At 40.6% G+C, this 15,186-nt stretch overlaps 8 protein-coding genes across 8 annotated transcripts; 3 read left to right on the forward strand and 5 right to left on the reverse strand.

Annotated features, from left to right (window-relative positions):
• Positions 1-51: 51 nt before the first annotated feature.
• Positions 52-1,655, reverse strand: BEWA_021300 (hypothetical protein; the record flags this gene model as incomplete). Its single annotated transcript, XM_004828891.1, has 5 exons — positions 52-191; positions 226-287; positions 323-1,147; positions 1,207-1,390; positions 1,427-1,655. 5 exons carry the CDS (start codon positions 1,653-1,655, stop codon positions 52-54), a joined length of 1,440 nt encoding a protein of 479 aa, XP_004828948.1.
• Positions 1,656-2,587: 932 nt separating this feature from the next.
• Positions 2,588-3,562, forward strand: BEWA_021310 (hypothetical protein; the record flags this gene model as incomplete). The annotated part of the gene is made up of 1 exon (XM_004828892.1): positions 2,588-3,562. One exon carries the CDS (start codon positions 2,588-2,590, stop codon positions 3,560-3,562), a length of 975 nt encoding a protein of 324 aa, XP_004828949.1.
• A 503-nt stretch (positions 3,563-4,065) lies between these two features.
• BEWA_021320 (hypothetical protein) lies at positions 4,066-7,365 on the reverse strand (the record flags this gene model as incomplete). The annotated part of the gene is made up of 1 exon (XM_004828893.1): positions 4,066-7,365. The coding sequence occupies one exon, from the start codon at positions 7,363-7,365 to the stop codon at positions 4,066-4,068; it is 3,300 nt and encodes a 1,099-aa protein (XP_004828950.1).
• A 398-nt stretch (positions 7,366-7,763) lies between these two features.
• BEWA_021330 (hypothetical protein) lies at positions 7,764-9,260 on the reverse strand (the record flags this gene model as incomplete). The annotated part of the gene is made up of 1 exon (XM_004828894.1): positions 7,764-9,260. The coding sequence occupies one exon, from the start codon at positions 9,258-9,260 to the stop codon at positions 7,764-7,766; it is 1,497 nt and encodes a 498-aa protein (XP_004828951.1).
• A 797-nt stretch (positions 9,261-10,057) lies between these two features.
• BEWA_021340 (60S ribosomal protein L20, putative) lies at positions 10,058-11,201 on the reverse strand. The gene is made up of 2 exons (XM_004828895.1): positions 10,946-11,201; positions 10,058-10,908 (listed from the first exon to the last, which is right to left on the reverse strand). Exons 1-2 carry the CDS (start codon positions 11,090-11,092, stop codon positions 10,690-10,692), a joined length of 366 nt encoding a protein of 121 aa, XP_004828952.1. The 5' UTR covers positions 11,093-11,201; the 3' UTR covers positions 10,058-10,689.
• A 31-nt stretch (positions 11,202-11,232) lies between these two features.
• On the forward strand, positions 11,233-12,899 carry BEWA_021350 (translocation protein sec62, putative). The gene is made up of 11 exons (XM_004828896.1): positions 11,233-11,370; positions 11,410-11,493; positions 11,535-11,618; positions 11,653-11,760; positions 11,795-11,971; positions 12,004-12,084; positions 12,119-12,314; positions 12,348-12,455; positions 12,489-12,590; positions 12,628-12,710; positions 12,751-12,899. Exons 1-11 carry the CDS (start codon positions 11,359-11,361, stop codon positions 12,850-12,852), a joined length of 1,137 nt encoding a protein of 378 aa, XP_004828953.1. The 5' UTR covers positions 11,233-11,358; the 3' UTR covers positions 12,853-12,899.
• Positions 12,900-13,029: 130 nt separating this feature from the next.
• On the forward strand, positions 13,030-13,703 carry BEWA_021360 (hypothetical protein; the record flags this gene model as incomplete). Its single annotated transcript, XM_004828897.1, has 3 exons — positions 13,030-13,339; positions 13,374-13,521; positions 13,556-13,703. The coding sequence occupies 3 exons, from the start codon at positions 13,030-13,032 to the stop codon at positions 13,701-13,703; spliced, it is 606 nt and encodes a 201-aa protein (XP_004828954.1).
• Positions 13,704-13,710: 7 nt separating this feature from the next.
• BEWA_021370 (hypothetical protein) lies at positions 13,711-14,848 on the reverse strand (the record flags this gene model as incomplete). Its single annotated transcript, XM_004828898.1, has 5 exons — positions 13,711-13,739; positions 13,774-13,846; positions 13,879-14,151; positions 14,185-14,422; positions 14,610-14,848. 5 exons carry the CDS (start codon positions 14,846-14,848, stop codon positions 13,711-13,713), a joined length of 852 nt encoding a protein of 283 aa, XP_004828955.1.
• Positions 14,849-15,186: the final 338 nt, after the last annotated feature.

Consider the following 15,186-nt stretch of genomic DNA (forward strand, 5'->3'; position numbering starts at 1 on the left):
AATCAACTTTTGTCTCTTTGCATCTACGAGGTTGTCTATGCATCCTAGTACTCACCTGTATTCTGACCTCCCCTTGTATGATCCAAAATCTGTAAATGCATTAAGTGGCGAAAAAGAACAAACCTCATCCTCTACAGAGCCAAACAGGTCTGGTCTGCTAGCCACAAAGTTTGACAGGTTCCCTTCGATATCTGCAAATCTTGTATAGACTGTATCGCGACATACCTTCTGTAGGAGCGAATGCAGACTCCATAGCTGCCCTTTCCATGAACTTGTCCTTTTGTTGCCTGAATAATGCATTATGAGAGATGGGTAAACATACTTCCACTTTGGATCCAATAGGAGAATACGAAGATGCTCGGACATTTCTGAAGCGGGAACCATTTGACCGGTAATTGGACATTTTTGCATTTGCGACCCCGAAGACTTTTTGGTCCTCACATACGATTTCTTGACCTTTATGGTCTCATCACCATCTTGTACGATTCTAGTCTCCTCACGGTTAGATCTTTTAGCAGGTGGGACGTCTGAAAAGTTTGATACGTCAGACTTTCTCAAGTCATCGTCAAATGGTATGGTACACTCTGCAACATCCACATCGTCAACAGTGACAATTGGTGGTGGCGGCGCATCCTCCTTTGTAGTCTTGGGGGTAAAGAGCGATTTAAAGGTAAGCTTAGCCAGGGCCTCTGGCTGTGAGAAATCAATGGGCACCGGCAAATCGTCTTTAAACTGCACGTTTTTTATAGACGATGAGAGTGTAAAACTTACATCACTAAAGTTGATGGTCTCTGCGATAAAGAAAGAATACCAATCGATTGACTGCATCTCTGCTCTCTCTTCCTCCTTTCTCCTGGCCTCTGCCTCAATCTTGGCCGCCTCTTGAGCGTCCCAGTCTGCACGTCTCTGGCAGATTCTCAAGTACTTTATTCTATCTTTGGCAATAGTCTTTAGCCGTTCAATCTGAGGTCCTGGAGGGAGCAAACACTTTGTATATGCATCCGTAAGGTTGCTAAAGTAGCCAAACAGATGATGCGATGGGTTCAGAAAGTCGAATTGAGGGTTACTCCTCTCACGCTTTGTCAACTCTACCAGAAACTTTTGTCCATTCCTAGCAACAAAGAGGGCAGTGTGCTTTATAATGTCCCTGAAGATGCCATGATTGGTGTGCGATGAATTGTAGGAGGAAAGAGCAAGAAAACGAACATGTCCAGAGAAGTAATGTACGGCTGTTCAAATGTGAAGACGTCACTTTCAGGTCTCTCCAGGGCCTCTGAGGACGACCCAAAGTCTGATAGTGCCAGCAGCTGTTCCTTCTGCTTATTCTTGAGCTCGAGCTTCTTGCGCTTATCGAGAATGGCCTGAGGAATCGAAGGGACAAGGTCAACAACTAAATGACAAATGTAGGAATAGGAGTCAGACTTACCCTTGTTCCCCTGTAGTTCCGACAGTTTTAGCCTGTAGTAGGTATAGTAGGCGTTGCCTGGCTCCAGAAAGGAGAACTTGGAGCTCGAAGCCCCTGATCCATCGTACTGTTCGAGGCGAATCTTTTGCTCAAACTGCTCTCCATTCTTGGCAACAAACTGCGCAGTTTTGTCAATCACAGTTCTGACGTAAGAAGGAGGATAAATGACTTCACTCGCAATCGAAGCCATAGTCGCCGCCAGCTACACACGTAAACATGGAATCCACACCTAGAACGCTCCCTACAGATGCGAGCAGTAGGAATCTATAAACAGTGTACAAGAAGAGAAAAAGAAACAAATAAATAGGCCGTCGGCACCCAAAGGTGTTCCCGGGCGGTCCCCCACCCCAGTACTATCCGGGCCTAGCGCAACTTGACTTCGGAGTTCGGATGGGATCCGGTATATTATACGCAGTATGGCCGACGGCAACAGCCCTTCTCTTTGCTTCCTCAAGTGTTCTATCAACTACAGAAGTAGAGTATTATTCTTGAAATCAACAATAGTGAGGCCATTCTACCTGTTTCCAATCATGGTCAGTCAACTATTGTGACTGGACAAGGTGACAGATGATCCCTATCGTGAATAAGTGGCGGGATAATCATGAAGTTGGTAGAGGAAGATGGATCTTCTAAACGTCTAAGCAAGGTATATCCATGCGTTTTGTGGGTGTATTATAGATGTAAAATAGTAGACTAGTGTCGTTCTAGTGTGTGCTACCCGAAAAGTCCATGAAAGGGGTTCTTACAAAGCTACCATACTACGTGAGGGTTTTAAAGAGTCACCTAATGTTCGTTATCTCTCCACTAATGTCCCAAGGAAGTTGCCATATATTAGTACATCTGATAGGAAGTAGAATGTGCTCCATAAGAAGATATTTGGAACGATCAAGTAGTAACTAAAGATCTACTTTATTCATATTTCCCAATTATGGAGTTATATAGAGCAGGTTTATATACATGTATGTTAGCATTCATAGCTAGTCAACATTCATCCATACTAACCATTCTGCTCACACCAGTTGAGACATTGATAGATTACCATTGAAGAATAAATGAATTGAGTATGACAACTGGTGATGGTATGAGGAACCAGTGTGGTATACTAGTGAGTGAAGATGTGGTATGAGCAAAGAGGGTGTCATTGTTGACATCAGTAAACATTCTGGAAGCGGAGTAGGACAAATCCAATCAGATGATAAAGGATACTATTATGAAAGTAATGGTGGAAGAGTAAACCTGACGGATGACTGGTATCCTGACCCGGAAGGAACGTATAGAAAGTTAACACATACTCCAAAAGGTGGCAAAATAGGGAGTATTAATAAGGGAGGAACTCCTCAGGAGGGATTTCCTGACTTAACTGGTTATACTAGCGTCTCAGTATACTACTGGTCAGGGGATAATAGTTTCAGCAATCCCCTCCTAATTCAACTTGGTATAGGAAATGAGTATTATACTACTAATGGTAGAGATAGTTGGGATAATGATAACCAAATAAGCACTACTAATCTCAAGGACAAGTTGAATGAGCAGAACTGCAAAAAGAATAAGGCTCACATTGTAGACCTCTCTAAGCAGGGTAGTGGTACCCCTTACGAGTGTCCCAGTGGTTGTAATAGAGCAAATATCCACGTATACAAGAGCGATTCTTCCGGAGATACCATCACCTACGGACATACTATTACTTCAGTCTCTGGCTTTAAGGATGGTAATACTTGGCAACTTGGACTACCATCTATTAAGGGTGTAAACCTTATCAAAGTATACTGGAAAGCTTCTGGTGAAACAAATCCCATCTTCATTCTCTATCAAACTAGTAGGCAGAGATATTTCAGAAGAAACGCCGGGGGTGGAAACTCCTGGATTGAGGTTACTACTTCTTCTAAAGAAACTCTTCGTATTCATAATCTTGCTCTCGATCTCTCAAACACAGATGGAACGTACAGTTTTGGAGGTGCTAATATAAAGATGGCTGTACTGCTCAGTCATATCGGCGATGGCTGTCGGAAATTTGAACATTCCCTGAGAGGTGGTCTCTTTACGGTTAATGGTGTTAGTCATGGAATTACTAAACTTGTTGATATACTGGAATGCTAGAGTCTCTCACCTTAACTCTTGGTATACAACACTACTCGTTTTGTTATAAGGGTACATTTCTTGAGAAAAGGAACCTACCAATCAACAGTAGAGGAGACTATAGTACAGACAATGACCCAACAAGAAGAGAAACAACTAACATGAAACAAAAACAAACCAACAAATTAACACCAACTACTCAGTACCCATTCACATCAACAAGATAACAATCTCAAAATAAATCTTGAAAGATTTGAAGGAGTAGACAGAATCCTCCAGGGCATGTAGATGACTTGCTATGTGATACAGGTTTGTTGGTCGCCTGTTTCTTATAGCCTGTAGTATTTGTAGCTAGTATCTAGAGTATCTCCATAGACTCCCATTAAATCTGTCTGACCCAAGGATCTCCTTTAAAGTTTTGGTATAACTTATAACCCTTATATCCTAAGAAACCAGTTAATCCGGATCCCGCAGAAGTAGCAAGAATGGAGAATAGGATGTACACAGGGATCTTTATAGACTCATTAGATCTGCCTTACCCATGGTTCTCCAGCAAAGCGCTTGTAGATCCAGTAAGTAAACCCAGTAATGGAGCCTGAAGCACCACATGCGGCGACATATCCAAGAGTAGCTAGACCAGTAAGACCTTCAGCAATAAGAGGAGATTGAGTAGGAAGATCAGCAGGTTCAGCTCCAGGAGAAATGTCTGATAGAGCGGAGGCTTCAGTACTAGAGTCTAGTACTCCACTAGCATTATCAGAGCCATGTCCTCCACCTTCAGGTTGAGGAAGTACAGAGGCAGGATTTTTTACATCTGCTTCAAGGCCTTTAGCAGTAGCTCCATCATCACCAGATAACCCTCCTGCTAGTCCACTGTTGTCAAAAACATTAGGGCCAGGGAGTATTTTAGATATAGCTTCATTAACTTTAGCAAAACCATAAACTGCTTGAGTTGGTCCATCTATCATAGCTCCAGCAAGACTAGAAACAAGTGATTCCCATGACCAGTCAAATAATCCACTAAAATTTCCATCTCCTGGATTACCATCCTGAGATTCTTCATCGGAGTCACTTGAACTATCTTCAGAGAATGTTGATTGAGTACCTTGAGTTATAGGTAATCCCTGAATTCCTCGGCAGTTCTGTAGTTCGTTATCATTTGGATTAAACTGCACCAATTGTTCATTTCCGTTTTCATTCTTAAGCCACTCTTCGCCCTTTTCCTTTTGGATGTGTATTGCAACCGGAAGACCATTACAGTTTTGGAAATAGACAGTGACCTTTAAAACTTCTCTTAGTGGGAAAAAACTGGTTATATTCGCATTTTTTTCTTTGCCATTATTTATTATAGCAGTTACTGTAAAGGTCTTCTGAGCCTTTATTGCAGAGGTATGATCATAGCCGGTATACCCAGAGATGCTAATATTAGTGTTAATAACCTTTATCCTCTTATTAGTGCAGTTTTTGTGACAGTATTTGTCTGGATTACCCTTATTTGATATATTTATTTTAACTATATGATTAACCCTGCAACCCACTTCATCGAGCTTATCTGTAAGTGCTTGTTGTGGAGTAGAACCGAATCCACCTTTGTCATAGTAAGATTTTGATTCACTTTCTCCAATTGGTTTCCATTTTGTATAATATGGACTTCCAAGATTCTCGAAGAAGATAGAACCACTATTGTCACTTTTTACAAATCCTACAAGAAGAGGAATATTGTCAATCCTGTTTTCATTCTTCCGGTAATATACTAAAACCTTAGTTATGGTATATTTAGTGGCCATATCAGTGTCTTTTCTGCTGAAAGTTACCCTGGATATTCTCGCATCACCATTGACAGTGTATTCTTTCATAGCGTATTCACCCCCAAGAGGATGTTTTGGAGAGACAGTAGATTCTATCTTTCTATGATCCTTTATACATGGAGGCACTTGACCATCAGTATAAAGGTTCGATGAATTTTCTGGATCACTTAGATTAAATGGAACTGCATTATTTCTTTGGCAATTATACTCGTCTAGTAGATATTCAAATTTTTTACTAGCATTATCGCCTTGTATCCAGGAACTGCCTCTTTGATTGCCTCTGCTATAGTACTTTGGTTTACTACTATCCTTTGTGGTAATTCCAAGTAGGATAGGTAAAGTAGGTTCACCATTCCAGTAGTATACAGAGACTTCCTTAGCATCAGGTATTGTCCCCCCTCCTTTTCCTATTTGATCTCCATTGCCTAAATTTCTACTTAGCTTGAAATATCCTGTACCTAAAGGTTTGTGAGTAATACTAAAGAATCCATGCGGAAGAGTTTTATCATCTCTGGAAATAAGCACTAAAACAGGGGTTGTACCAGAGGTTGCCTGATATGTACCAGAAAGTTTCTCATCCCTCGGTTGTTCGGTTATATTTATTTTGACCCCCTCTTTTGGAGGTTTATGAGGAATACATGTTTTTATCATAAGAGAACCTTTAACATTAGTAAAAATTCCCCCAATTTGACTATTAACATCCCTAGAAGACTTGGTAGAGAATGATCCATATACTTGCCAATCATTCCCCTTATCTTTTTTCCAGTACCATTGATATTTCTTATCACTATTATTTCCAAATTCTATACAGAGTAGAAATGGATTGGTGGGATCACAGAAGGATGCATACGAAGAAAGCTTGGTAACATCCTTGAAAAATGTAGCACCTGGAAAGGTCTGTCTTGCACCCTGAACCAACAATTCTGCCACAGAGAACGGTCCTCCATCAGGTTTGTTATTGCTGTATTCATAGGCCGAAAGAAAGAAGGCTTTATCAACAGTTCCATTATGAAAAGCCTTTATTCTATTATTGTGTTTGGTATCCCTAGAATCATGACAACCAGAGTCCAGTCCTAACTTAATTCTAACTGCCTTATTGAGTGCGCAACTAAGAGAGTCAAGTTTAACCTTAAGATCTACTCCATAGGAAGAGAATCCAGAAGTCCCTGTTGATTCCAACCTTTTCCACACAACATGCTTTTTAGTACCCGATTCCCATAGATTCTCGTACCAAGTAGATTCTGCTTTAGACGATTTAACCTCTATCAGGAGAGGATTCTCACGCTTATCATCACCTTCCCAGTAGAAAACAGAGATAGTATCATTCTTATTAACAGAGAGTAATTTAGAATGTTCGCTCGTCTCTTTATATTTTACCAGGTTTCTCTCGTGTGTAACATGATAAGGAGTACTTTCTTGTGGACTGTGATTAATCTTAGCGTATATTTCTTGAATCTTTTCATGTGTAAGGGTAACCTTGGATTTGGTACATATTTTGCAATAATAGGAGTTCTGTCCATCATTTGAAATATCAACTTTATGAAGGTTATGAAGAGAGCAGGCAACTCTATCAAGGTTTTCCTTGAACAAGGGACCTGCTAATCCAGAATCACTTTTAGGAAAGTCATGAGTATCCTCAATCTTTTTCCATGTTAAGTTATTTCCACCCAGATTTTCGTACCATGTATAACCTGCTCCTTTATGATCTTTAATTCCAAGAATGAGGGGTACCTTTATGCGATTCCTGTTACTATCTTCACGATAATAGACGGTAACTACCTCTGATCTACCATGTGTATCGGTAAATGGTATGGATGAGTTCCCATTTTCTATTTGAAGAGATTGTCTACCATAGTTAAGTCCCTTTATCCTTTCCCCAGAGTCTTTCTCATGAGTACAATATCCGTAGTCTGCAGCATTTTTTAGTGAACCCGTTTTAGTAGTTATAAGACCTGCACTCTTTGGGCATGTACATCTATTTCTGCACTTTTTGCGTATATCCACATCTACAAACATCCATTCTTTGCTCTATCTTAAAATCCTTTCAAAACTCTGATATCAATGACTATCTCCTATCTACCCCTCTTCATCCTCCCTCACAACTAGCTCACCGTCAGAGAGTGTCCACAGAACAAGATGAACAACTATCAACACAGTCTTCTGAACGATCCCTACGGATAGTCTACTGGATGACAGACAAACTCCAAAACCCATAACGTGAAGTAGGCCAAGAATCTCTATCCTTATCAGACAACTGACAAACAGCATGAGCATAACTCTTTATCATTGAATGTCTCCTCAGTATGAGTCCTCACAGCCCAGTAGGATTCCTATCAGACTCTCCACTAGACTCTCAATGCAGGGACAAATGTCCAGAGATGAGCTTCTTCAAAGAGCTCCCTAGTGGCCATTCACTAAAATTCCTGATCTTCATAGACAATGAGTAGAGCCTCTGATTTACCCAAAACCTTGCATCTAACATTCTTGGTAAAGGAAGACTTGACACTCTTACATGCCTCAGATACTCCACTTCCTATCCAGTATCCTAAGGACTTAAAGAACCCAAAGTCTTTAGTGGGCCATTTATCCCTATCGTTCTCATACTTAGAATAGGTCTTGAGATAACCATCTCCAGTAAATGCCAAGACTAACATTAAACCTTGTGAAGTAAATGTGTTTAAGCATGCAATAGTACCTCCCTTGTCTTTACAGCATTGGCAGTTAGTAGATGTACAGTTTTCAGGAACACAGGATCCAGAACTTCCACTGCAGTTGCATCCACATTGGCAGTCTCCTTGGCAGTTCTTTTCTTTGCATTCTGTGCAGTATTTACCATTCTGTTTGCCACCTCCAGCATAAGACACTGCCTTTAACCATTCCTCATTGAACTTTAGCGTAATGGTAATGAGTCCAACCTTTAAACCACTGCTCTTTACAGAACTTGCTAGTCTACCATAAGGATGATGAAGTATGTACAAACACAAAAACATAACCGTAATGTGAGGAATTGCCAGAATCCAAGCAAGATGCCATAATGCATACAAATTTTCCCATGGTTGGTCTGGACCAATACCAACTTGCTCCAGGCATAGGATGACAATTAAAATACCAGGAACCGCACTAACGAATAAAACAACCAGATCAATAGTGTAGCCAGTGCCTACATCGGTTAACTTGTAAGGAGCTATGGCTGGATAAAAGGCATAGATTCCACCCATACCAACTACACCCATAAGAATCGGAGACCAGGCCTTGTAAGCCTCACCCAGAGAAGCAGATTGGCCATCTTCTTTAGCTCCTTCAGTAGTAATAGCAACAGCAATCCAGAGACCGGCAGATATTGCTGATATCAATATCGCAATGACAAGCTGCCAAACAATAATCTTGTAACTGACGTTTGACCATTTATACCGATTAGCAAGTTTAGTAAAGATAAAGTAGTAGAGAGAAACCTGAATACCAGAGAGAGGAATACCTACATTGAAAAGGGCAGCATCTGCACTTGCCACTGTCATTACAGTTGCCACATTCATTCCATAGATAAATGAGCCAAAGACAATAGTCCAGTAGTAGAAGGTTAGATCTCCCATTTGACCTCCTGACGTGAATGCGATGAGAAGTATAATGAAGGAAAGGCATAGTGTCATATTTGTTACAGCGGCCAAGTACTTGAAATAGTTATTAAGGCCGGGTGCAAATGAGAGACCAGTCATAATAGCCATTCCAGTAAACGTTGCCAGTTCCATAGGATTGTGGACCATGTTAATGAACGAACTGGCATACTGCTGCGGAATTTTAAATCTATCCATTGCAAACTTTGCTCCAGTTAAAGCCACACGGAGAGACTGCAAAAGAGTCAGCCCTGCCATAAACATGGCGCCTTTCTGAGTGGAATCTTCTGAAGTTCCCATCAGTCATCTTGTGATCTTACCTGTTGTTCACACCATTATATACCATATCATTGGCTAGAAGTTGAAGAGACCCCTCCATTTGCTACGTTCATATAGTCTCCACGACTCCCATCCTTACATAGTAGTCTTCCATTCTTCTTCATACCAAACATTAGAAACTCGTATCCTTTTGCTGTTGCATTATACAACTCAATGCTTAGCATTTCCTAATGGTAACTCATTCATCTGAGGATGAATTCGCATAACTCTTCCATTCGTTACAGTCACTCCATAGTGATCTACTACCTAGTCTAGGATACCAGTAGGTCATGACTACCTCTGGTAGTACGGACAGCTTATGTGATCCATAGACATGGTCTGTACCATGCGGAGAAAGCAGATGATCACATAAAAGCCCATTATTGACCATCATATATGATGTTGCCTGCACATTTAACACTCTTGCCATTCCATTATATACGCCTATATCTTTTAGCAGTACATCCCTGTTGTCTGTGGTCCCCTAGAGACATTCCTTCTCAAGCAAGTCTTCCTAACACTCCATTCCTAGCCACTCTACATTTAATCACTAACCATTCATACTGTAACCATTGTAATCTATAGATAAACCGCATTGATGACCCGGTGAGTATTCCTATGAAGGAATAAACTGAGGGAGAAGAGCCATGGGGAGGTCCTACACATTCTTCTTCCTCTTCCTCCACAGACTTTTTTATTCTTCCTGGATGTAATGGAGTCATTCTTTACTAATGTCGATAAACTACCTAAGACGTATGGATGTGTATGGTAGAAATTACGGTCTCTATGGACCACAGATAACCGTCTGGATTATTTCGACAGTATACTGAAATCTGTTAATAACTTTATAGGATCCTGAACCTCTCTTGTCTGGTGATCCACTGATATAGACCATATTTGAAAAATCAGTTCGTGCAAACTCAACCTTGGCATCCTCATCCTTTGTTCCGTAGATACTTTATCAGTCCACGGACCAACTACTGGAGCGTACATATGCAAAGGATGTTATAAATAGTCATTTATGACTCCTCTCTAGGTTTAACCCTGGAGGGAACCTGTAATGGTCCCTCTCCACTCATCTCTGGAAAGTGTCCATTTAGCCACTGTTCCAACATTGGCACAAAATAGGGACAATCTGAGATGTGACAACGCAATGTCCACATTACTCATCGCTGGTAGCTCCGATTCTTAACCATGATACCCCGTTGTGCTGACACTGGCGAAAATGCTGAGACCCTGAAAACGCTAGAGAGCATGCGGACTACCGTCCCAGTTTGCATTGTCTCTTTATAGAACAGAAACTCTTAAAATGTCCCTAAACCTTTACATTTCTGGAGAGATTGACAATTCCGTAAAGTACAAGACTAGAATTTAGTGGCACAAGGCTGTATTGCAATAAAATGTACAGCATTTACAAGTTGCTTATATCCCTAACTTTTGTTTTCGGTTCGCTGCGTGCGTACTTGCACTCATCTACGATGCTTTTGAATGTTACCGGTTCATTCAACGAGAGTATGTAGAGCGACTTTCTCGAGAGCCAACAGTTCATGCTATTCAGAGATCCCATGAACCTCGAGTAGATCATGTTCCACTCTCTGGCTGCGCGATTGATGGTTGAAATCCAGTGGACCTAATTGCAGAGTGTATGAATAAACGTGTTGTCTTACCCTAATGTACTTTTGGCGATTGCGTCTAGAGGTGAACGAGTGCTGCAGGGCTTTGGCAACACGAGTCGAAGACAGCTTGATGCAGCGTTTACTGCGGCCTCTAAACCCACGAGCGAGTTCGTAGACGATCTGTCTCGGTATCTTCATATCCGGCGACCGTTTCCAAAAACTACTGCGCTGAATCTCAAGTCTCTAGCGGAAACTTGGAATGTAGAAAAAACGCTATAACGCCCTCATGTGTAGATTCTTGTCGACTGAGCGCCTCGACACCCAAGGTGGTGGAAACGGGGCCTGCGCACTAAAATAAAAACTTTGGTTTCCAGAGTAAATTTTTGAGGTTTCGTCCAACATTTATAAACAACTTAATCTTTGGATTTCCTCTGGATCATGCCGTTTAGCTGCTAGTCGGAACCATGGGAACAACTGTACGTTTAAATTCGCAATGTCCAAACACTCGCCTTCAGAGAGAAGAAAGGATTCATAAGGAGTTGACATCCTTCATGGATACCATCCTAAATGGTGGAATCAAGATCAAATCGGCCGCTGAGGTAAATCACCTTCGTCCTAGTCGCAAAATTTACACCTTCAGGTCGGAAAAAGGGCAGTTCAATACACTAGAGCTGATGAGTTGCTAAAGTGTATCGTTAAACACAAGGAAACAATCCACAAAACTGTTTGTTGACACCCATGAATATTAGAATGTGCAGTGCCCGAGCTACCTGGACGGTACAACCATTGAAGATACCGAAGATGTTGCAAGATTTGTCGACGCCCTCATTGAAAATGGATTCATGTATCGTGCACAGTACCATCCGGTATGCTATGTTACCCTCAAAACTTAATTTTTAGCTGGAAGGATGTCTGGAAAAAACAGAGACTGGATCCTACAAGAGACCAACATGGCCAAAGAGGTTGATAAAGACACAGAAGCAGCATTTTGACTCTGTCGGATTCTACATTTTGTCCTATGAAGGCAGTCAGAAGTGGAACTACTTCATGCTTTGTGCAATGATTTTTGGGATTTTTGTAAGTATACAGCCACTCTTTTTATTATTTAGGCAATGTGCATGTTTCAAGCTTGGCCACTCTATTTGAAGTTGTCAATGTGGTATCTTTCTGTGGTTTTGCTCTCCTTTTTGGTGCGTTTACCTCGTTGCATTCATCTCTTTGCAGTTGGTGGCAATCATACTTCGTTTGATTCTCTTTTTGGCACTCTGGTTCTGTGGATTCGATTTTTGGCTATTCCCTAATTTGTTTGACGAGGACCTTGGTGTTGTTGACTCATTCAAACCTCTATATTCGCTATTGTATCGTAATGACAATTATGTAATGATTGGGTGCCGTATGCTGTGCTCAATCCTTGTAGCAGGTAATTCGACTCCCCATCAATATAACTTTCTAGTGTCCGTAAATGAGCTTAGGAAGACCCACGATATTAAGGATATCGGAAACTTTGCTAAACAGTCGTTTATGGACGTCCTGGAATGGGGACATCAAAAACTTACAGCACGTATGTTTATACAATTTTGTCAACATTTTCTAGTTCCAGAGGACAATTCCATCTACAAGACACTCGGGGTGGACCTGGATACGGAGTTTACTGAGGAACAGCCCGGAGAAGCAGGAGAAGAGAATGAAGACGATGGTTTGTAGTGTGCATCATCTGTTAATGAATTTTGCAGATTACAGTTGCTTGTTTGCCTGTGGATTCAAATCTCTCGATGAGTTTATGAAAAAGTGCATGTCAAACTGTGAATGCATGAGTGTAAGTCTATTCTATTGATGATACCATAATGATACTTTAGGATTTATTGACAAACAGTTGTCTGAACAAGTGTCCAGAGGAAACTATACAATCGCTTACTGAAGTCAAGAATGACGCTTGTAAGAGGTACAAGAGGAAGTAGGCTGTATTTGCTTTAAATCTTAAAGACAGAAACTAAATAATTGAACCTTTGTATACTTGGTTGATTCCCACTAGAATGTATAGCTATCAAGTTGCGTGGTGAGTAGACTCAAGCGCTAGTTGATTTGAGATTCTAAATTTGTCCGTAATTTGCCAATTTGCTCTAATAGTGATTACAATGGTAAAGTTGATAGTTAGTGACTATTCTGACCATGACAATCCCTCGAGGTTTACGCTAGAAAATATCGATGAAGATTTTACAGTTGCACAGATTAAATTGTTACTAATGAGAAAGACTGAAGATGCAGACGTTGAGGAATCCACTAATGATCAAGAGGCTGCATGTAAGATGTTTGTTCTTTACTCTGGAAACAGGTTAATGGATGATGCTGATACAATAAGGAGCTATAACACATCTGGGATTTCGGAAATTATTGTGTTTTTGTACAAGAAGGTAGTTGTGGACGTAGTCGTAAAGGTTTATAGAGGTTTGTGTTTTATATTTTCAGTTGATTTATTCAGTAATAACGTGTTGTGGATTCTTATTTGCACCGATCATTTCTGTATTCAACACTCGAAAACTTTCTTTTGAAATACTAGACCAAGCATCTGTGATGGATCTAAAGAATATGATACTAGATGAGCTTCAAGCATACAAGAATAAAAGGGGGTTTGTTCTTGTTACTTTAAACATTTTTATACAGAGGGCTTTTATTAATGGAGGATTTGCTTTTAGTATATAATGGATACGAAATTGATGATGACTTATTATCGATAAATGAAATTTGTTTTGACAAGAAACTACTATGCCTAAGGCTATATATCCCTTTTGAATATAAAAGGAAGGGTTAATTACAATCTAGTCATCGTCCTCTTCACGAATATCCTCTAAGGTTCAGATAAATTTAAAAAATAGTCTTACCCACGTCTCCATTCTCTAACACAGCCATTCTAAATACTTTGATAATTAGATTTAGCCAGTAAATGTTCATGATCTGTATCCTTGTAATTGCAGGAATAAACTAACCGTAAGACAGATTATAGAAATAGGGCAGAAAATACCTCCTGGTAGCTCCCATGCTTTTGTAATTTTCCCTCCAACATGCTCAAATGGGTCAAGGTTTAACAGCAGTGGATACACAATGTATTTTGAGAGAAGAATAAAACGACCAAGAAAATGTGATAACCCATAAAGTACAAAGAATATCGTGGTTATGCCTTTATGCACAAACTTTGTGTACGACAAGGACTTTGTTGCATACAAGAGTACATCCGGTACATCGTGAAATAATATTATAAGCTAAAGGAGATTAGACAGAGCCTCAAAACTTACTAATGATATCCTGTAAAAGTTGTATATATGGGCAACTATAATCAAAAGTATAGTGGTTATATGGTGAAAGCGCAAAATCTCCATGTCTGACCTTCTGGTTTCCCAGTTTATGTAGACTAGACAGGAGATCCAAAAACCAGTGCACATTAGTATGAGCGTTTTCGCCTCTGGAGACATGACAATCAAGGGCCATTTTGCTATTATCTTCCCTCCAGTTATTGGTGGGTCAGTAAAGAACCTAGAAGAGTTTACATGCACGAAATAAAACACACCAGATCCCTCTTTGGTCACGCAACAGGTGGTATAGCCATCCAAAATTCCCCTCTACTCCATACTCCTTTTGCAATGCCTCGATAGTAAAGAGCAGGGAAGTTGAATGCCACACAAAGTACCTAAAAATATCATTTACAACTCAACTGACAAACCACAGGGACTCAGCCAACTTGTGCTTTTTCTTGGGGTGACAAATGTTCAGCTTCTTCAAGAGATATGGAACCAACGAGGGGATTCCTCTGGCAGATGCGTTGTTTACTCCTACCATTACTAATCTCACAACTGAGAGAACCATGAAAAAGAAGATGACAGTGTCCCTGTCATCCTTTTCTATGCGCAGTCTCGTGTTACCAACTGTGAGAGCATTGTGTAAAAAATCCAAAGCAGACATTTTGAGCCGATTTTTAACCCTTAACCTTCCCCTCTGTGACGAAATGCGGATTCAGTGATTAGAGAAATATCCAGTGAATTTTCAGTCGATCAATAGATGAATACCCACAAGCTGCACATTTCCTGCTAGCCACGACTAGCTTTTTTACGAGAGACGCAGACGGAAGAAAATCAGCATTTCCGAAAGACTTGTGGCTCATAGGGATACACGAAATGTACTTTTATTCCTCGGACCGGGAAGGCAACTTGTGTCCAAAGGAGTACAGAGAGTCAATTGTCATATTCACTGGACAACTCAATCTTTCCATAGATGCCAGTTTTACCGACCTGGAACAGAAT

Source organism: Theileria equi, chromosome 1 (genome assembly GCF_000342415.1).
Source record: "Theileria equi strain WA chromosome 1, complete sequence".
Lineage (NCBI taxonomy): Eukaryota > Apicomplexa > Aconoidasida > Piroplasmida > Theileriidae > Theileria > Theileria equi.